The sequence below is a fragment of the Leptopilina boulardi genome, unplaced genomic scaffold (assembly GCF_019393585.1).
Source record: "Leptopilina boulardi isolate dan_hultmark-lab unplaced genomic scaffold, ZJU_Lbou_2.1 LbouV2_31, whole genome shotgun sequence".
Taxonomy (NCBI): Eukaryota; Metazoa; Arthropoda; class Insecta; order Hymenoptera; family Figitidae; genus Leptopilina; species Leptopilina boulardi.
This window is the reverse complement of record NW_026137874.1, coordinates 4022225-4045188: the sequence shown is the minus strand read 5'-3', so window position 1 is coordinate 4045188 and position 22964 is coordinate 4022225. Positions and strand designations below refer to the sequence as shown.

Sequence of the window (22964 nt, the reverse complement as noted above, 5' to 3'; positions counted from 1 at the left end):
CATTTTCTTGCACAAAATACACCTAAAAGTGTAGAAAAAAATTGACAGCCAAATACGAGTAGAGGAAGACACCTATTACCACCTAAAAGTCATTTTACCAAAAAAACCAAAATTATAAAAAAGTTCCCAATATAATTCAAATTTTCTTAGGCGGACTATTTTATTGCATTTTCTTGCACAAAATACACCTAAAAGTGTATAAAAAAATTGACTGACAAATACGAGTAGAGGAAGACACCTATTACCAGCTAAAAGTCATTTTACCAAAAAAACCAAAATTATAAAAAAGTTCCCAATATAATTCAATTTTTCTTAGGCGGACTATTTTATTGCATTTTCTTGCACAAAATACACCTAAAAGTGTAGAAAAAAATTGATAGCCCGATCCGAGTAGAGGAAGACCCCTATTATGACCTTTAAAGCGTTTTTCGTAAAAAAAAATTTTCAAAAAAATTCAATTTTTCTTAGGCAGACTATTTTATTGCAATACTTTTTGTTAATAATTTAACAAGATTTACTTCGATTTAGATTAATACTAAATACTAACTAAATTGCGCGAAACCAGTTGGCTTTTTTGATTAATTAATAGTTACAGTATTTAAATGAAAAACAATCTCATTAATTAGATAAATTTTACTAATTCAAAAGCAAAATGTGAGTCACCAATTTAGATTAGTTTAAAATTTATCTATTTCGGATTTACAGACAAAAAAATGTGAAAAAAGTGTATTCTACAATTGAAAGTTTTTTAGAACAAAAAAATTGTCTGAAGTTTTGAAAAGTTGAAGAAGACAGACAAAGAGGTGGATGAGGAAATCTAAATGTTTGCTGATAAATTTACAAACAGCAATTTGTATCATTTTATTTTTATTATAAACTTATTTTTATATATATATATATACAAATTTTTATTTCTTTTTAAATTGGTAATTATCGTGTAAAAAACTATGAATAGAAAAAATATAAAACTTTCAACGTTAAGTCAGTAAACATTCAGGAATATTTTCTTTAAGATGTCGTTTAAACTTAGAAAAATGTATTCCTTTTCCATGTTATACTATTATACTTTAGATTTTTTCCTTTAATTTTTGTTGTTATCTACTACAATTTAATTTAATATTCCGAGTATTAATTTCTACAGGGTGTGAGTAAAGTATAGAACCGCTTAATGTATTTTTTAAGCCCAATAAATTTTGTTTTAAAAATTTTGTTCAAAAATGCGTATTTTAAGAAATATTTAAAGGGTTCTATATTTTTGCCGCACCTGTTATACGTAAACTAAGGAATACAAAAACTCATTGATGATCATGATCATGATATAACGATCATATAAAATTTGTAAATACATACAGATATTTTTTTATATTTATAAATACGCTATTACGTTTTAAAGGCGTACATTATTATATTCCATACAATATTGCATACATAATTGATACGGTAAAATTTATCAATGTGTAAAAATATAGAGAATTTTAAAACATCCTTCCTGCACCAATTTTATGAAAAAATTTTCAGTTAACAATTCTATTACAAAAATATTAACTATTGTAGAAAAAGTAATTTTCATTTCCTAAATTAACGCCAAAAAACCATAAAGATGTACAGAATCATATTTTTAAATTAAAATAGATTTCAGGAGGAAGAATAAAGATTTTATAATTTTGTCATGTTATTAAAATTAATAAATAATGTATTTGATATATTTATGTATATATGATAAATGTAAGTTGAAACATGAATTTATCAAAGTTTTCATCGCTGTAAAATGAGAATGTTTAATTTTTGCTTTTCCAATATGTTAACAAAATATTATAAATTTTTTTGTTTTTAAGAAAAAATTTACTAAATTTAGTTCCATCTCAAATGAAAACTATTTATAATTGATAACAAAAGAAAGTAATTGCTGAATTCGATAAAATATTTCTAAATATTTTTAATATAATACTTTTAAATAAATGGCTCCTGACCAAATTGTTTTAACAAGACTCTTAAAATAAATTTTAATCTCGAGTATCGATAAATTTTCGATATACTTATATAATTAAGATAAGTGGCGTTATCAATATTATTTCTCATTTTTAATTAATAATTTTTTGAAATACAAATGTAGAATTATTACCTTTTTGTAAAAGTCGTAAATGTTTCGTCCGAATTTGGTAATTGATAATCAATATTCTTATTTTCGTTTACATAATAGTACACCATTTATTGCCATGTTGTGTATCATTCAAATCCATTTTTACATTAGTTTTGTCCTTTCCAAGATTCAGCTTGTCTGTTTGGAACTTGTAGCCTTCAATATTTGGTGTAGAAACTTGGATTGGCCTGCGAAAACTCTTGAGTAATTCCAGAGATGAATTAAAGAAACTACTTTCAGATTCAGTTTTTAATTTTTTGGACGAGTTCGATTCTTCAGCACACAATTTTCTCTTTCTTTCTGATAAAGTTCCATTGCTTGAAATACTATCAGAAAGGCCAGTACGATGCCGAAGAACTTTAAAATCATCATCTTGGGACATTGCGGAAGTATTAACGAAAAGAGAGTTATTAGGAGATAGTCGGTTATGTTCTCGTAGAGTCACATGACGCAAACGACTTAATGAACGCCTTCCCGAAATGGTTCTCAGAGTCTTTCCAAAAGAAACATCTTTATATATAGATTCAACACTTTGTTCGCGATTCTCTTCTGAGGATTTTGAATTATCTTTTAAACAATCATTAAGTTTTATTTGAACATTCTTTAACGTTATAGAGCTGTCATAAGAAACACATGGAGTTTCTGCAGTCACATCTTCATTCAATTTATCCTTCTCTTTAATATCAAATTGTTGCTCAGATGCTTCGGGTATTTCTGTTGTTGTAGATTCGACAATATTGGTTTCTGTATCCGTGTGAGATTCCTTATGTTGGTCTTTTTTCTCATTCTTGTCATCGAGTTTGTTTACCTCTTCCAATTCTTCGCAGACTGTCAGCTTTATATTTTCATCTTCATGTTTTCCATTTTGAGAACTTTTTAAATCTGAAGACACTTGCAAATCAACGTTTTCATCATGTCCATTTTTGTTTTCATTTTTATATCCGTTTTCAGACAATTTCAGAATCGATGCGTCATCTTGATTGCTTGGTGGATCTAAATTTTTTTGTTTTGGTGAGGTTTCTGATACCTCAAGAACATTTTCAGTATCGTTTGACTTGGATCTGGAAGAAACATCTTCTTTTGGAGATTTTGCTTCTTCTGCTTCGGACTGCATTTTTGATGTTTCAATTCTTATATCTTTGTCAGATGCCGTTAAATTTTTTATTTTTTTTGTAATTTGTAAGGAACGAGTATTAACTTTTGGTGCTGGCAATTTACTCTAAAATTCAAAAACATATACAATATTTAATAAAATTATTTTCAACCAATAAATGTTAAAATAGCATTTTTGCAATATAATTGATTTACTTTGAATTCCTTTTTTAAGACACTTGTTCCTTTATCGACTCCACTCACTTTCGTCCTAAAACAAAAAGAAAATAAATTATTTTTTGAAAAAAAAAAACATTATCCAACATCTACAAATACAATCATTAGCTTGAATCGCAATTATATGTTTTATTTTAAATTAATAATTCACAAACGACTGTTACTGGAGGTGATGAGAGGTTTTACATCAATAAATTACAGGCATAACAAGTTTTATAATTTTATATTAAAAAAAAAAAATAAAAAAAAAATAAAAAAAGACACTTTTTAATTTTACATTTCTGAATAGTTCTTCTCATGTACTCTACAATTATAATACATTCAAGTAGATTACTATTCTAAAATATTTGTGTATTAATACAGTTTATAAGAAAATTATAATAAACATATAATAATACAAAATCTGTAAAATTATTATCATTTTCAATGATAATTGAATGAATTTAATTGAATAATTTTTTCTTAATGTTTTTTTAATGATTGAAACTTCTTTTCAACTTCCATCCAAAATAACTGTTCGTGCACAAAAGACATTATTGAAAATTAAATATTTCTCTCATTGCTTTCAGGTTTTAGTCAATGAGTCAGTTTTAGCCAAAGTTTCAATTGTATTAAAATAATTAAATTCAAAAACAATATTATATTAGTTTATAAAAAAAATTAAACATCTAAAAAATACATAATCTCTGTAAACTTTAGTTCTTTAAAATTAAAAAATTAATTACTGTATAATCAAGTATTTTCTTAGAAAATAATTTTAAAAAAATTACTATTCTAAAGAATTATCACAGTCACTAAATTTAAATGTTTTCGACTTTCAAGACAAAAAAATTTTTTTTTACCTTTATTAAGATTATATTAAAATATTATATTATTCAAGCATGAATAAAAATTTTGACGTTTAAAAGATTACTATAAATTTGAAATTGGTTTAAAATATATGGAAAAATGCTTTAGATTATCTCAAAAGAAAATCTCAACTTATGTATTTTTTTGTTACACTTGTACATAATTATTATTAACAGTAAAATTTAAAGTAAATTTGATAAAAATAAATTTTAATTTAAAAATTATAGTTTCTTTAGGTATTAATTCTTATCTTATAGATTTTAAGTTTTTTACGACCAGACTCATGAAATTACAAACCTGGTCGGTATCTCGGACCCACACTCTTTCTCCTCGCTTGAATTGGAAGATACATTTGTCGCTTTTAACCTTCGAACCTGCACATCGCTCTCATCGCCTCCAGGGGTAGCCTTCTTTGGCGTTTTACCCATTGCACGCATACGATGTAGCTTACAAAACTTTAAAAACTTGTTAATTTTATTTTCCTTTAATTCTTTTTTAATCAATTAATAAAAAACAAGAAAAATGATAAATTCAAATATAATTGATTTGTACCTTGAATATTATTAATTCCTTTTGAAGAAAACTATTTGAAAACGCTTCCTTAATGTCTATAAAAGAACGTAACTAAATCGACGTTTGTCAAAGGTAAAACTTTCGTTTAAGAACGATGAAATCAAATTGATTAAGAAAAAATCTAGGCATTTATTAACACGACGCCATGAAAAATGCTGCCGTTCGTTTTATCGACCAAATACAAACACACGCTTAAAATTTCTATATACCTGTATACATATACTGTTATATCAAGTATTTCTTGTACCACTAAAGTTTCACTGCAAGTTTTCAATGTGAATAGTAATTGAACAATTTTACGTAATCTACAAATAATTAATTACAGATAGATTGACTGAATTGACTGCTCGGCGCACAATGACCATAAACGAACAAGACCAAACAAGAGGAGTATCCAACTCCAATTAGCAGAGGCTTTGCCAAGGATGGGTAGGTAACATACTTCATTTATGTAAAGGTGCATGTACATCTCATTGTTTTTGCACACCTCACAAGTTTTACATATACTGAAAAAAAGGTGCTTTTACACCTCTAGTACTTTGGTCAAGCAATCGGCTGTATTGAATTTTCACTCAGAATCACTGAATTTGATTGGCTCTTACAAAATTCAATTTTCAAATGTTAAAAATGTAACATTTGTCATAGCCAATCAAATTCATTGATACAACCGTGAAAATCCAATCCAGCCAATTGCTTGACCAAAATACTGGAGGTATAAACGCACCTTAAAAAAAACGCTGTCAAGTTTGCGGTATATCGAAAGCTTTTAAGGTGTGCAAATTTAATTTTAATTGGCTTTGATTGGAAAATTTCCAAATTCTCTATGTGCAAATCCATTTAAACTTATTGAAATCTATTACAATTTCCGAGTATATTAGAATTTGTGAGGTGTACAAACGCCTTTAAGGTACTGCCACAACGGCCGAACCCTTATTTTATATATTGTGTGAGGTGCATACTTTTTTCATAATGTTCAAACGCAGTGTTTTACGTTGAACATTCCGTGTAAAATGGATGAAAGTAAATGTTTGTCTTTTTCTTCTCTTATTGTTAAACGCAAAACGCAACGTCCAAACGCAAGCATTTTAAAGGCGTAAAGGCATGAGAACGAAAGAGATGAACATATCTCACTATCTCTTTCGTTCTCATGATTACATTGGTGTTTCACGTTGTCAAGAAACGGCGCCTTAAGGTTGGTTCCACAATGGGCTTGACGCAAGGCAAGCGCAGCGTTTACGCGGCACATCTGTTTTAAGTCGGTTCTACAATGGGCACGTTTGTACGTGAACGTGTGCGTTCCGTGCTGACGTCACTCAATTGCAGAACATTGTGACGTCAGCATGTATACGTTCACGTTCGCTTACAAACGTGCCCATTGTATAACCTACTTTAAGGCCGATTCCAGAATGTAGCCAAACGCAAAGCAGACGCGACGCAGCCCCATTTGCTTAAGGAGCTTTTATACCTCCAGTATTTTGGTAAAGCAATCGGCTGGATTGGATTTTCACGGTTGTATCAATGAATTTGATTGGCTCTGACAAATGTTACATTTTTAAGGTTTGAAAATTGAATTTTGTTAGAGCCAATCAAATTCAGTGATTCTCCGTGAAAATTCAATCCAGCCAACTGCTTGACCAAAATACTGGAGGTATAAAAGCACCCTCTTGGCTGGTTCCACAATGGGCTCGACGTAAGGTAAACGCATCGTTGACGCGACGCATCCCCATTTGATTAAGGCGCTTGTATACCTCACCGATCCCGAGTATACTTCTGTCGTGTACCATTGGAGTAAAAGAGACAAAAAGATATTTCCGTCTCTTTTACTCCAATGATACACGACGCAAGTATACTCGGGATGGGTGAGGTATACAAGCGCCTTTAGCATTGGGATGCGTCGCGTCAACGCTGCGATTACCTTGCGTCGAGCCCATTGTGGAACCAGCGTTTAGCATTGTGATGCGTTTTGTCTGCGTTGCGTTTAGCTCCATTCTAAAACCAACCTAAGGCTGGTTACACAATGGGCTCGACGCAAGGTCAACGCTGCGTTTTCCTTGCGTTGAGCCCATTGTGGAACCAACCTAAAATGGGTGGCTATATATATATATAAAACGTAACGCAAATGCGGACCGCACGCGCAGTTTTAGGTGAGTGTAGAATCAGCATTAAAACTTACAATTTTGTGCTCATTCTTGTCGCCTCGACTCGACAGAGCGACTGGCATAAGTACACGGTGAGTGTAGAATCAGCATTATACGTTACCATGACAACCCTGCTTATGGTGTTTTCGGTAGTTGCTGTGAGTATACTGTCAGTATGTTGTGATTAGCTGATCCATCAGCATGTTTATTCTGATTGGGTAATTTTTAACGGAGCTGTGACCGTACCCTAAGAAATTATTTTGTTTTGACCTTTAGGGTGCAATCACATTAATAAATAAAGAATTTGACTGTATTAACCTTTGAGAGAACATGCCAATAAGCAACAACAACAACTTAAATAAAGTATAAGAAATTTTTTATTGGCATTAAATTATAAACAATAACCTTTTATATATTAAATAGTTTTAATAAATCTGTAAAAGAATGGCAGCAATGAGACATACACTGCAAAGAGAAATCTTTACTCCTAACGATGAAAAAATACTAAGCATTTGCAGTGTAAGAAAAGAATATAAGAAAAAGAAAACTAGTTTTTTGTGTCTAACTACAGTGATCGATACTCCTGACTCTTACTTTTTGCACCTGGTGAAAAAGAGTGACAAAAATGTTTTTAAAAAAAAACAGTCTTGGTCTTTGGCTGATATTCGAACAGTTGATGGTATTGAAGAAAAATCAATGGATTTGGAATTACATATTGATAAAATTTACAAGTGGTCTATTATAACTGCTCAAGAAAAACATAGTTTTGTTATTAATTTATATACGTGTTCTTTTAGTCTTCCACAGAGAGCAGAATTCAAAAATTTGCCTAAAGAATGGCTTCTGAATAGTTCGTATATAAAAGAAGGAACTCTTAATAATAAGGGTATAAAATTGAATGCCGGTAAATAAATTTTTGTTTAAAATTTATTTGAGTATCATGTTGACTCCATTTTTATTATAAAAAAATTATTTCTGATAATAGGGTTATTAGAATCTTCACTGTCATTGGATTATCAACCAATTACTGAAAAGGAGGCAAAAGATCTAGATAAATTAATGGAATCCTGTGATTATGCAGTTTCTAATGCTGAGTATTTTATGGAAACTCTCTCAAAGGATCTTTCTGTTTTGGATGGGGTAAAATATTTCTATTCCTCATGATTATACTTGATTTTATTACTCTGAAATTAAATTAAAATTAATAATGCAATAGGAAAATGTACAGTCGGTGTTGGCATCTGAACCGCAAGTTACACTTTTAATGAATGGAATAGAAGCAGCAATTGCAGAAGCAACTTTAGTTGAAGAACGTTTATGTATTTACGATGAGGCATTAGGAAGAATTAGAGAAGCTATGGCAAGAGTTGGTCAAAAAAATCAAGCTATACATACAGCTAATCTCAATGCAAGACAACTACTGGACCAACTTGATGCAGTAATTGTAGGACTTGTTTTCAAAAAATAATCCCAATAGATCTAAACTTTATAATAATCAAATTTTTCTAGTATATTTGTAATTCCTTTTCAGACTCAATTGAAAATTTCTTCCAACCATCAGATAACCCTAAATGAAGCTGAACTCCCTGGAAATCGAGAGGAACTTCGACTTGCAGGTGTTGCTCTTTTAAAAGCAATAACTGCACCTTTACCACCAGGTCTTGAAAAATTAAGTGCTGTTGTTGAACAGAAAAGGCGTCTAGATAAAATGAAAGCTAAATTTTCTCAGATAGTTGCGAGACATTTAAATAATCTTTTTATTCATTTGGTAAGAAATTTAATTTCGTTTTCTTTTCATAGACAGCTTTTTCAACAGAGCTATAGGCTCAATCATATTACCAAAAACTTAGTGTATATTTATATTAATTTTTATGTCAAAATTAGGGTAATGATATTGGAGAAATGCAAATGAATGTAGAATTAACGCTTCCAACTCATCAAGCAATGCATCATGAATTAGAACCTTATACGGAATTAATGAAATTACTTAGAATTTTAGATAACAAAGCTTTTAATCAATTGACAAAGGTTTACACTGATACGATGAGTAAATTGTATCAAAGGGATTTTAAATATTTTTTCGAAGAAGCAAAAAGTCGATTAATCAGTAAACGATCTCACGGTAAGAAAATAAATAAAAAATATATATTAATTTTATAATAATTAAAAAATGTCAATGTCTAATTTCTAATTTATGTAAAAACTTATTAAATTGAAAAGAGAAATTGAAAGAGAAATTACTACAATTCCAATGAATAATGATTAGTAATTCAAAATTAAATGATCGTGAAACATTTTCATTTCTGATTATACTATAATTGTCATTTAATTTTTTAATTACTAATTGCAATGCTTAGAATACATAACTATATATCATATGTATGCTTTATATAGAAATAGTCTATTTTTTCAGCAAGTACATCAAAATCTAAAGAACAGAAAGCAGAAGATTTGATAAATGCGGCTCCAATTTCTCTTTTAAGCGGTGATACTTGGACACCTCAAGGCGATGGAGCTTTGCTGGATTCTGTTTTAGAAAGTGTCTTATCTCAGTTACAACCAGTTTGCTTTGCTGAACAAGCATTTTGTGTCTCTTTTCTTCAATTACTTGGACAATCAAAAGTATTATTTTCTTCAAGTTGAAAAAAGGAATAAATTATGTATGTTTCCTTTTTGTTTTGTTTTAATAATGATACAATTTTCAGATTTCAGATGTAAATAATAGCGATAGCTTGGGCAACGGAGCTGCCAGTCCTAGTTCTGTGGGTTCAACAGCCAGTAAGAAATTAGAACGACAAGTCAATGAAGAAGTTCGAGCTACAATGACTGTCATTTTTCCTTCTCTGGAAAATGAATTAAATAATTTTATTTCCTTTTTAGACAAAATAGACAGCTTGTAAGTACCCTTCTATAACATATAGCTGTTTATTATAAGTGAATTGTTTAAAAAAATTACAAATTTCTAATATTTTTTCTAAGCATCTATAATTGAAATAATTATTTGCAGCTGGTGTATGTATGTTTTGGTTCGCCTGTCACAGCACGTAATGTCAGCTCAAGATACAGGATCATTTCTTTCAATGACTTTTGCTTCAGCCCTCGTTCAAGTAAAGCGAGCATTTGACAAATTTATGCAAGCTCAACAACAATCAATTATTCGCGATACTAAAGTAACACGCAAACATAAGTGCGGCATCTTGCCTTATGTCGAGAATTTTAATCCTTTTGCTAAAATTGCAGAAGGCATTTTTCGTAATTCGGATAGAAAGGTAGATTTGGAAAAATGGTACACAAAATTAATAAGTACAATGTTTGAAGCAATTATTGTACACAGTGGTGAACACCATAAAACACCACAAGAAGTTATTAAAATGGGTATATCTTATAATTTTTTTCTATTGTAATTGTAAATTATTTACTTTTAACAATACTAAAATTGCAGAAAACTTTCATCATCTGTATGATCTTCTCTCGCAATTAAAAATTTCCGTTTTGGATCATGAACGTAAAGAAGCGAAACAGAAATATCAAGACGCTCTCAGAGCATATGTTGTTCAATACTTTGGTAGACCTCTAGAAAAGCTTAATGTAATAATGCTACATTATTAAAATGAAATATTAGTTACTTGAATGTTACATAACCATTGTACATTTTTTCAGTTTTTTTTTGAAGGAGTTCAGGCAAAAGTAAGCACAGGAATCAAAGAATCTGAAATTAGTTACCAAATGGCATTTAGTAAACAAGAATTAAAACGAGTTTTAAAGGAATATCCAGCACGTGAAGTAAAAAAAGGACTAGAGCACCTTTATCGAAAAGTGGAAAAGCATCTTTGCGAGGAAGAAAATTTACTTCAGGTAAAATAAGGAAAAAAAAATAGATTTACAATACATATTTTTTTTGAGATATGTGATTCCTATTTACTCAGATAAACCATCGAGTTTATTTAAGTAAAGTTAGTACTTTTTAAAAACTGTTTTATTTGCATCTAGGTTGTTTGGCGAGAAATGCAAGGCGAGTTTATAGCACAATATATTTATATTGAAGAATTGATTCAACGATGTTACCCTGATAGTATGGTGACGTTAGAATTCACAGTACAAGATATATTAGACTTTTTTTCAGAAATAGCACAGTCTCATTAATGTTATGTACAGTAAATAGCATAATAAAGAGCAATAAACCAAAATAATTATTTTGTGACAAGTCAATTTTTTTATGTAAAAGTTTTTACTTCTTTTTTGCATTACACATTTTATTCAATAAAATAATATAGATTGCTGAAATTATAGATAATCTATAAATCATTAAAAGGTATATCAAAGTAAATCGTTTCCTTCTAAGTTTAAAAATAAGCATTATGCACTTAAAAAATATGATCAATTAAACAAAACATGAAAGTATTGATATTGAGATTATTGTTAATTTTGAAGCAACATTTTGGTTCTCCTGACTGTGCCTGTTTTACAGTTATTTACATTGCTGGCAAATCGCAATGAATTTAGAGTTTCGTTGTAACATTCGTCTAGAGGAGAAATGTTAAGAAGCATCAACGTCTTGGAATTACCTCCTAGAGATGGCATTAGAAGATGTGTTAGCTTGGAATTTCTGTAGGGTATGTGATCCTGCTTTTTTAAAAGCGCTAGAATAACGTTACCAAGATTAGAGAGCGATTTATTGATATTTTTTGTTTCCGTTGTTCGGGCAGCTTCCTCTCCTTTCAATCTCTCAGAGCCAGCCAAATCAACCAAATTGAGATTGCCTATTGACATTTCATCTTTTCTAGTGTGTTTACCAATCAAACGAATTCGAGCGACAGAGTGAGACCGTGACGATCTGAAGAAAAAAAATTATTCTTAAGTTACAATTAATTTTAATGAAAATATTAAAAAGATTCAACAATTAGGGAAGGAGAATTTTAATTATGCAAAAGTCAAAAATGCTCTTTTGTGTGTGTATGTGTGTCAAAAACTCGCCAGTGTTAATTTGTTTATGTACCTCTCATTGGCTTGTGTAGCTGCAACGGCACGATTTTGTTGAGCAATTAAGAGACAATTGTGTAATTCTTCGGGGCTATGAATTTCCTCAACTCGCAAATTGCTGACATATAAGTCGTTTCCCTTGCTGTCAGCCATTCGTATCTCAAGCAATTTATGTTGAGAGTCCAGTAAATCAACTATATGTTCATTATAAATTTCAAGAAAACTTGCTTCGATTCTATATTCCCAACCGAGCAATTCAAACTGTTTCATTTCATGGAAAATGTGTCTCACCTGTAAAGAAGAAGAAAAAAAATGAAAGATGAGATGTACACTAAAAGCTACATTTAAAAAAAACTTACAGTTCTTGGTATCATTCCTTCACTATTGTCTCCAGGATAACCTTCCATTGTGTATGTTTTTCCTGAACCTGTTTGTCCGTAGGCAAAAACGCAAACATTATATCCATCTAACGCTGATTGAACTAGAAGCGACAATTCTTCAAATACATCTGACTGAGTTGAGTTAGGAGTGAAGACCTTATCAAATTGAAAATCTTGCCGGGATTGACGTAACTTTCCTCCACAACCAATCTCACCACCTTCTCCTCGTCCAACTTCTATGGTACATTCATCGACATAGTTAATATGACATAAACTGCAAGTAAAAGTAAATTATTAGCACAATTAAGTAATTCATTCATTGAAAAAACATCTAGACAATCATATTTGTACCTTTTAGAAGATTCTTTTGCAATTGCAGGCCTCACTCGACAAAACACTCGAATATTGCCCTTCATTTCTTGCATGGTATTGTGAAGAATTCTTCTTTCCTTATCCATATTGTGTACTAATATTTGTAAATCTTCACTTGTTGAAGTCAATTTGGCATTTTTGATTTTCTCGCTTTTCAGTTCCTCTTCGCATTCGTCTAGTCTGAGTTTTTGTTCATTTAGAATTTTCTCCTGTTTACTGCATCTATCTTTATACTCAATTAAAGACTCTGTGACAGAATTATATGAAGTCTCTAAACTTTTAAGCGTTTCTTTTAAATTTTTAATTTCATTTAAATATTCTTCATGTTTCGCCTTTGTTTGTGATAATTCTTCATTCAACTTGGCATTTGAGCATTCTAATTTTTCAACTTTTACTTTAAAGATATTTTCAGTTTCTTGGAGATTCTGAAGAGTTTCTTCCATCTCAGTAAATTTACTAGACATTTCTTTATTTTTATTTTTAAATGTTGATAATTCTTCTGTAGCAAATGCTAATCTTCCTTTAAGATCCCACTTTGCTGGAGGTTTGGTCACTGGTTTCACCGTTGGTTTTGTTACCGGTTTTCCTGTCGATTTAACATTTGTTGTAACTGAAGTTTTAGGTGGTTGAACAGGTCGCTGAGAAATATTCTGCCGTTTGACTTCAATGGCATTTATAGCATTTCCTAGTCGTTTCAAGGGTGCTTTTTGCTGTGTAGGTCTTTGTCGCAATATCGTTGACATTGTTTGAGAACGAATTAATCCTGTTTCTTTTGGTGGATTATTTTCGGTACTAGTCTTGCCGTTCAAGTTTGTTGTTTTGGATGAATTTTTCATATTGTCTCCCATTCTCGTCGAATTCGTTATATTTGATGTACTTTGAGAAGCGATTGCCTTCGAATGCTGTGAGCTTCCTGCTGTCGATAATGTACTTTTGGCTTTTACTAATTTTATCTTTGGCTGTGGAAGACGAGATTCCATCTATTTCAAAATAAAACAATGTATCAAGTTTTTTTTAATTAGATCAATTCTTTTTGCTCGAAATTTAAAAAAAATCAATTTTCTTTTTTAATAAAATAAAAAATTTATAATTAACTACTTTTTCTTTTACAAACAAAAAAATAAATAAAACTCTTAAGTCAAAAATAAAAATTTCTCATTAAAGGAATATTTTATAGTATATTTTTTAGTATGTATTATAACAACATATAACTTTTGATATACAATTAAAATTAAAAACAAAATTAAAAAGATGACATTCATGTGATTTGTTACAGAATGTCATACTAGAATTATTATTATTAACTTTTCAGTTTTTGCTAATACAAACAATTCAATTAATGAATTAAAATGTTTAAAAAAGATCTCTATTTTCATTGTAATGCAAAAAACTTAAAAGATTTTATTGACATTACCTTAATTAGTTTGAAGAGAAACACGTTATTCCTTATATAGAATCACAACAAAGTATCAAAAGTTCCAGACTAATATTTTATGTCTATCACAATCTGTAATAAAAGGCACTATATATATATATCTATTATTTAAATCACATATCAGAAGTGAAACAAAATTACACCGAAACAAATTTTACATCTCGCGAATGAGTGTAAAGCAGGAGATAAAATAACGATCATTTTTTAAACTTAAAGTATGTATCATTAATTGAGCGTCTGTGGTAACCACTTCTGCCAACATGTAGAAAATAAATATAAAGAACTCTGAGGGTACGGCCATAACTCAGCTATCATCTAAGTAGGGTCATCATGGTAACGTATTAGAGTGAGAGAAATAAAAAATTTTCTTATTTCTCTCACTCTTATATGTTACCATAACAACCCTACTTAGATAGCCGAGTTTTTGTTCATTGTCCCCACCTGCCATTTGTCATAATTCTTGTCAACTACCGCACCCTGCTCTAGTAAAAATGTAGTAACTTTTAATTTTAACAAAAAAGTCGCTAAAATTTTACTAGAGTGGTGAGACCTGATGGAAACCAACTAAATTTGACGCTTACCTTATGCTGATTCTACACTTACCGAGTCGCTCCGCTTACCTTGGCGCTTTGTGTGAGACAGACAAGGACGAAGATAGTATATCTGTCTCACGCAAAGCTTCTAATAACAAAATTTGATTCTTTATGGCGCACTCACACGTTTTTGACTGCCTGCCTGCAGGTTACCATGGCAACGCACGAGTGTGAGTGAGACAGAAAATTTGAATATGTATTCCAATTTTATAAATTGTCTGTCGCCACTCACTCTCATGCGTTGCCATGGTAACCTGCAGGCAGCTAAAAAGGTGTGAGAGGGCCTTTACACTTCACATATGTTGTGTTATTGTTTGACAGATAAATAATTTTTTATAATGGGTGATAGACAAATGGATATTTGAGTGCATTTTTTTTCTATTATTTAATAATTTTACTAATTTTTTGTATAATCTTAATAGGATGGATCTCATAAAAAATGAAACAAACAATGAAATTTTATTTGAAAAAGCTGTAATAGAAGTATTTAAAAGAATTGCAGAATCTGTAAAGTAAACATTTATTCTCTAAAATCAATCTTATTTACGTTGCAAATTTTAAAAAAATGTTTTTTTTCTTCCTAGCGAAGAAGATTTTCGGAGAATTTTAACAATTCCTTCTTCAATTAATTCAAAATCAAGGAAGTTTTCAAGGATATTCACTGATGAATTAAACCGTAGTATGAATGTAACATTGAAAGATATTAAAAGCAAAGAAGGAAATTTAACTGAGGGATTTAAAAACCTCAGTAATTTAGCTGAAGGAATTGATACAACTATAAATTCTAAAGTTTGGTAAGCTTCAATATTACAAATAAAACATTATTATTGATTTTTTTTATAAATCCATAATACCTACAACGTTAAATCCATTATTGTTTTCTTGAGTTCATACAAACTTCTTTATTAAGTAAATAATTTAATACGACATATAGTTTCTAAAAACTCATATTCTTACAATTGGTATAAAACGGAATTTAAAAAAATTTAGATAGATTTGCTAATCGGTCTTAAAATGCTCTCATTTTTTGTCTACCTATATGAGACCTGCATTTAAAAAAATTTAATCTCTTCCTCTTTTTTATAAAACATTGAGGTCCTGAAGTCATTGATGAGTAGTGGAGTCAGTTTTTTTCAAAAACAGAAAATTAATCGCTGGGATTAAAAAATTTGGATTTTTATTCTTTGAAATGATTTTAATATAAATAAAATTTGTATTTGTATCAATAGGCAACCTCAATAAAATTATTTACTAATTATAACTCTTTTGCAGGAGACCTCCAGGTGATGTAAAATTACATCTAAGATCTCACAGTTCGGAAAAAATAGTTGCTGAATGTCAAATATTGGAAAGACAAATTTCCGAAATGAAAATGAAAAATGATGGGAAAATTAAAAAAATTTTACAAAGCCGAAAAGAAATATACTCTGTTAAAAAAAAAACAACTTATTGGTTGAATGAAAGTAAATTAACTGTACCAAATCTGCAAGAAATTGTTAACATGTTAGATGAATATATCAGTTGTATTGATGGATTAGAATAAAATTTTGCTTAAACCCTTAACTAAAGTTTGAACCCTATCCCATGTATTTTATTTTTTAATCCAAATTATATATTTCACATAAATACCCGAAATTAGATTGTAATACTTGCGAGAAAGATTACAACAAAATGAAGATGTGTTTCTTTATTATTAACCTTATGTAATATCATTTCAAATTTTCAATTATAATATTATATATAATAATATGAGATACATTTTTTCTTTTTTTTGTGGAGTTCTTTGTTTATTACCTTTTTAATAAGTCAATTTTTCAGTTCCTTAATTCAACTTTCTTCCACATTCATTCCTCTTATTATTTTGCTTCAAGAACGACGTTTAATCAATAATCGAGTTATTGTTACTAATTTTGTTTGTGTGTGATGTACCTCGATAGTTGTTTAAAAGCCATCTTACAAGCATTTCAGTCGTATTGTATATATTTTTTGAACACAATGTTTTTACATTTGTTAGGAAACTTACATTATTCTAGACGCGACACGTTCCACATCTACAAGTCTCTTTGTCTTGTGCAAAGTAAGTCTTTAGGAACTTTTCTTTACCTTAAAATATACAGGGCTGAAGAAGGCTAATAGTGCTCTATAACCCCTTTTAGGGGTTTCTCTTTTCTTGGAGAGCTCTAAAAAATAATATTTCATACGAGTTATTAATAATAAATTCTGAATAAATAAAAAACAACAAAGTTAATTCGTTGTAACAAAGATAAATCTCGCTTTCAGATGGTAGACGGAAAATAATAAATTCTTTTAAATTCGATATTTACAATTTAATATTTCTCCCAACATATTTTCACGTGTTTAAAAATCGTCCGTTTTACGGAGCATTTTTCAAAATATCGAAATCCAAAAAGTATGACTATCATATATTGCAAAATTTGTAATATAATACTGTAAGATCTACAATATTATTTATTTTCGATCATGACACCGCATTTCAGATTTTGTTAGATATTTTTTCTAAGACAAACATACCTCGCTTGGAAATGGGACGACGATTTTAAAAAAAGTGTCCGTGTTGTGAGAAAATAAATTTTCATAAAATTATTACCAATTTTTAAAGGAAAATTCAGATGTGCTCTTTATATATCAACTTTTGATTATTATATATATGAGTAAAAAATCAGGGTATTTTCATTTACAACAAAATTTTTTTTTACTATTCGGAGCAATGCAAATTCTTAGTAATTATGTATTTTATAAACTAAAAGAGTAGGTATTTTATAATTTATTAAATTCGGTATGGCTTTTTTATAAGTGAAAAAAATATTGTTATAAGATTTAAAAAATTTGACTATTATACATAGGTAATACAAATTGAAAAAATTACATCAAAGTCTTTTTATCTCTCATAGGGTATGAAATAAAAGTATTTGGAAATATTTCCCAAAAACTCCTTCAAATTTTCTAAATTTCTTCCAAACACATTATTTGTTTTAATTCAACAGTCAAACTATTTTAACGTAAAAATGAACTATTTAGAGTACTCGAATTACAATTGATAAATATAGGTACATTTCGTTTAATAATTTTACTTTTGGAGGTGTACTATTTGGAATTATTGTTTTTTAGAAAGTTATAATTCAATAGAAACATATAGTAAACATTAAATTGTTAGTTTAGTTTTTCAACTTTTTTTTATCTTAATTTTTCTGCTTTTTTTTACTCATACACTAGTATTTGTTGATTACCTAGTGCAGTTACTAGCATAGACGTAATGAAAAATAATTAATCGCAAATAATGCACTATTAGAAAAAGTATATATTGAAGAATTAATAAATATACTAGTGAATATATATATATATATATATATATATAAAGATGGTGAATGGTGCTATAGTATATTTGTTAATTCTTAAACATTTCCTTTTACTCAGAGTGTTCATATGTATTTGTATGACAATTCACTTATATGAGTAATTAAAAGTCAAAGTCTTTTTAAAAAAATGAAGTATATGCATATATGTATATTAATATTCATTGTCTGAATGAAAAAAATTATTATTAAATTAGTAAATTGCAATTAAATTAGATTCTTTAATATTTACACTGTAGATTTCTTTTTGAAAGATTTATTCTTTTCAAATAAAATTGTCAAGATCTTTAGTTTGTTATGTATCCAGTTTGTATTTTACTCACATTTTACTCTAAATTTTTAATGCACTGTAAACTTTTAAAAACAATTACTTTAAAAATTATGATTTCGAATTTGGAACGTGTCTTGCCTAGTCTTTATAATAATTTCCGTTGTTTGCTAATTGGCTTAATACTTTGCATTTCGCGGCAACTGTTGAATGGCAAATTGCATTGCAATAATGACGATTATAAACGACATTTATTTCAGGAATGAGTAAATAAAAATTGATTTTATTAACATGCGGAAAAAAGGATTGTTATACACTTTAATGCACTTCTTGATATTTACTATCAACGAATGTTTATGTTTTTCAAAAAGAAATATAGGAATTCGTGATTGCTGATTTCAGTACATAGCATGGTTGCACCTTCCTTAGACTATTTGACATATTTGCATAAGCTCTGTCAAGGGAGTTTTAGTTATAAAAAGAAAAAAATTTAAACAAATTTTTTGTTGACAATTTCTTGATATTAGCAGTGATATAAAGGTCTCACAAAAATTCAAATAGCTCATTAATACTTTTCAATTAAACAAACAATACATTTTTAAAATCAATATTAACTGTATGAATAATATTGTTTTTAAATTGAATATATAATTTTGTACCAAAATTTCTCTTTGGATATTAAATATAAATGTATAATTGAATTTATATAAATTTAAGTACATTGGAAAAAATAAAATTATTATTATTATTATAAAATTATTAATCAATAAATTTCATTGAAAAATAATAATAAAAATATATAAGCATATACTTTCTTTTAATTGTCTTAAGTTATTGTATCTATTTATGGTAGTTTTTTTATGCTTTTTTTAAATCAATCAATTAAAATATATATAATATCAAAAGTTGTTTTTGTATCACACAATTTCATATTAATTCCAGTACCTAATGAAAATGACCTATTTACGCGCAAAAAAAAATTTGTATTTTATAAAATACTAAATTTTGGATCTCTTGGAGCACAAAATTATATATTCTTAAAAAATATTATACGAAATTGCATTCTTTTAAATTAATATACATATTGATTTTTGCCGTTCTGAGACCTTCTGAATGTCAGATATTATCACAGAAACTCTTCACATCATGTTTCAGAACTTTTGCTCTTTACACATGAAGACATTTATCGTTCCCTTTAAATATTTTTTTCTCCTTTAAATTAAATTAGAAATATAGATAGTATTTATTGACATAGAAATGACATATTGCATGACTCGCATAACACAATTAAAGGTCTCACTGCAATAATAAGGCACTCGAAAACGAGTAAATTTATCCTAAATTTTTGAAATTAAAAAATTTAATATTTATAAAAGATATATGTATATATATATATGAAAGTTTACTCTTTTTCTAAAATGGAATTTCTCTCTACAGTGTTTATTTTTTTAAGAAAAAAATAAAAAATTCAAATGAGATTATATTTTAAGCCTTAAAGAGTTAAAATAGACATGGACCTCGGGTTAAATATTTTAATCAGTTTTTTAAATATACTAAAAGTTTTTATATTCAGTTTTTTTAACATATCAGAAATATTACTTTATAACTTGTATTGAAATATACTATTATTATTTTAACGAAGGTTATTGAAATTATTGAAATTTAAAAAAAGATTTCTTCAATCTTTTCATGTAAATATTTTATAAATATTAAATTTTTGAATTTTGAAAATTTTGGGTAAATTAAAAAGAGGCCGAGTCCCTCAAATGTTAATTTCATTATTTAGTACATTTGTTTAAAAATTTTTTTATACATTTTTTGAAAATTCATAAATAATCAACTGTACATCTCTTGTGCGTTATTCTCAGTCAACAACCTACAATTAGAAAAAAAAAATGTTCAAGATGATTGAATTTAAAACTACAACTTTTTCAGATTACTTTTGAAAATGTTTGATAAACAATTTATTCTTACTACATACTAGAAATGACTTTACATTACATCTAAAATTAAAAGGAATTATTTCATTTTAATTATTTTTAAATTTAATAACTATTTAAAATGTACGAGTTTTTAAAACGTATAATAGATAAAAGTTTTTACTCAAATTGCATTTTAGATTATTTTATATATGAACTTTAATATTATGCATATAAATATTATCCTCATTTATTAATGAAAGTATGTTCTAATTTACAAGATAATTATGTACACATCCATAAAAGGGCAGTCAACAAAATGAATGGATATGGTATCCATAGAAATGAATGAATAAATAAAGTTAAAATTAAAGTTAAACTGATTAAAGGTGTATATTGTTGTGGTTAAAGAATATGGTTTATGTCACCTAGTTGAAGTAATTTAAAAAATTATAATTACCTTCAAATAATATCTGAAATAATTCAGTTGAGCATTTTCCATATAAATTTTTTTTTTTTAAATAAGAGGAAATTATACCTATAGAATTTGTAGATGACAATATGATAAAATACTTATGTTTTTTTTTCTAAAAGTTATTTTTGAGAGACGAAGAGAAATATTGTCTTTTATAATCAGATAATTTTATTAGCATAGATCTCACATTATGAGAGACTCTGGCGTATTATCATTTTTTAAACTTTTATTTAAAATTTGTTTATTAAAAAAATAAAATTTCACATTATAATCTGTTAGTGCACTTTGAGTAACATAATTGCATAATTATTGTTTCATCTTTATAGTAGAAATACGAAATTATAATTATCCTTAACAATTATTTCTTATACGTTTTTTTTTTTACATTTTTTTAATAATCCTTTTCGAAAGGTTAAAATAAATAAATCTTTCTGTCAAAAAACTTATCAACAAAATAATATTTTCAGAATAATTCCCAAAGAAAATTAAATTAATGAAATAAATCAAGTATAAATAAACACCTGTACTTACTTGAAGTTAATAAAAGCTATAAGCATATGAAAAATTCTTTTTAAATGAACCAATTTTGTTAGGCATGTGAGTTGCTCATAATAACTGGTACTCTATATTATACCACGATGATGTTTTGCGTGTATTATAAAGTGAGGTTGCCAAACAAGTTATTTGTTTATAAGAAATTTCAGTGTTCTTACTAAACATTTAAATCGTACACTCTTCTAATGTAAAAGTATAACGCAAAATGACACGTAGCATAATGAGTTTTCAGTTTATGTATACTATTGTTTGTTACGGACAATCTCAGGAATCGGGCATTGTTGATAGTTGACGGGTATTTTCATCAACATTAATAAAAATTTTTAATTCTTTGTCAATGTTGTTTAACATCAGAAAATTATTTGTCGTAGATTTAATATTTATTATTATTTAAAATAATAAATAAATAAATAAAGTATTCACTACTACAAAATCTTATTTTTTTATTATATCTATATTTTAGTTTATTCCAACAAGTCATTTAATTTCCAAAGTTGATTAGAAATTAATCATGATATAAATTTTTTTTATATTATTGTGTGATTCACTTTCGATAGTTAATTGCAAACTAAACACCATAAAATAAAAAGTTGTAAGTATCTTTGGTCTAATTATCCGTTAAGCCAAAGATACTTACGATATCTTATTTTTATTACATATTCTGGCTATTAAATAAAGTAAAACTTTTATCTTAAATTACTCTCTAAATTTGAATCAGCGATAAGTATACCAATGTTATCAATTAGCGTATATACGCTGAAAAATCAGTGAATTTTCACTAATTTATCAGTGCATATGCGCTGATTGGAATCAGTGGTATACTTATAGCTGAGAATCAGCGAGATTTCGCTGATTCTTTAGAGAGTATATAAACTATATTTTTATTTCATAATGACTTTAGCTACACTGTAAAAAGAAAGTACTAAAACAGTACCGATTTTAGGTACCAAATGACAATTTAGTACCTGAAGTCGGTATTAAATTAATATCTTTATTTTTAAAGTGTAGATCGAGTATTAATGACATTACTTATGCGGAACAAATGATTAAAAAGAATATTTTTAGTCATTGCCCAAAATTGATGGTCAATATCGACAACGCACAATGACTTTGCGTAAAGTTAATATTGCCCGATTCCGTATATTGCCCGTATCATATAACCCTATTTTAGCAAATGCTGTTTAATGATAAAAGAATTATATCTAATTAAATTATTTCTTTGTTTAAAATTATTATAATTATTATTTTAAACATGATTTTCTAATCATATTTTTTATTGTATATTAAAAAACGATATATAATTCAGTTTTTCAATTAATAATAAATACCTAGTAATATATAAAAAAGAAAAATATAAAAAAACATAATGAAATAAACAATAAATATGCTTTTATGATACTTAATGATTTTTATAATTCAATTCCTACCTAGATTTAGTTAATATTTTATATTTTGTATTGTTACTTACGTAACTATTAGAATTTAGGAGTACTTTTGTACGAAAGGGCATGTCCCGTTAATAAATGAAATTGAAATTGAAATATATAAAAAAGAAAAATATAAAAAAACATAATGAAATAAACA

General features: G+C 28.0%; 4 protein-coding genes across 4 annotated transcripts; 2 read left to right on the top strand and 2 right to left on the bottom strand.

Moving 5' to 3' along the window:
* Window positions 1–1302: 1302 nt before the first annotated feature.
* LOC127283148 (uncharacterized) lies at window positions 1303–5277 on the bottom strand. The gene is made up of 4 exons (XM_051307839.1): window positions 4871–5277; window positions 4616–4773; window positions 3449–3503; window positions 1303–3359 (listed from the first exon to the last, which is right to left on the bottom strand). Exons 2-4 carry the CDS (start codon window positions 4753–4755, stop codon window positions 2190–2192), a joined length of 1365 nt encoding a protein of 454 aa, XP_051163796.1. The 5' UTR covers window positions 4756–4773; window positions 4871–5277; the 3' UTR covers window positions 1303–2189.
* Window positions 5278–7318: 2041 nt separating this feature from the next.
* Window positions 7319–11219, top strand: LOC127283360 (exocyst complex component 1). The gene is made up of 11 exons (XM_051308161.1): window positions 7319–7933; window positions 8015–8169; window positions 8246–8473; window positions 8561–8797; window positions 8914–9151; window positions 9443–9651; window positions 9735–9925; window positions 10037–10404; window positions 10472–10617; window positions 10690–10884; window positions 11020–11219. The coding sequence occupies exons 1-11, from the start codon at window positions 7474–7476 to the stop codon at window positions 11170–11172; spliced, it is 2580 nt and encodes an 859-aa protein (XP_051164118.1). The 5' UTR covers window positions 7319–7473; the 3' UTR covers window positions 11173–11219.
* Window positions 11217–14433, bottom strand: LOC127283361 (protein claret segregational). Its single transcript, XM_051308162.1, has 5 exons — window positions 14176–14433; window positions 12741–13741; window positions 12369–12663; window positions 12026–12300; window positions 11217–11863 (listed from the first exon to the last, which is right to left on the bottom strand). Exons 2-5 carry the CDS (start codon window positions 13739–13741, stop codon window positions 11449–11451), a joined length of 1986 nt encoding a protein of 661 aa, XP_051164119.1. The 5' UTR covers window positions 14176–14433; the 3' UTR covers window positions 11217–11448.
* Window positions 14434–15055: 622 nt separating this feature from the next.
* Window positions 15056–16369, top strand: LOC127283359 (uncharacterized). The gene is made up of 3 exons (XM_051308160.1): window positions 15056–15301; window positions 15374–15583; window positions 16062–16369. Exons 1-3 carry the CDS (start codon window positions 15213–15215, stop codon window positions 16330–16332), a joined length of 570 nt encoding a protein of 189 aa, XP_051164117.1. The 5' UTR covers window positions 15056–15212; the 3' UTR covers window positions 16333–16369.
* The last annotated feature ends 6595 nt before the right edge of the window (window positions 16370–22964 follow it).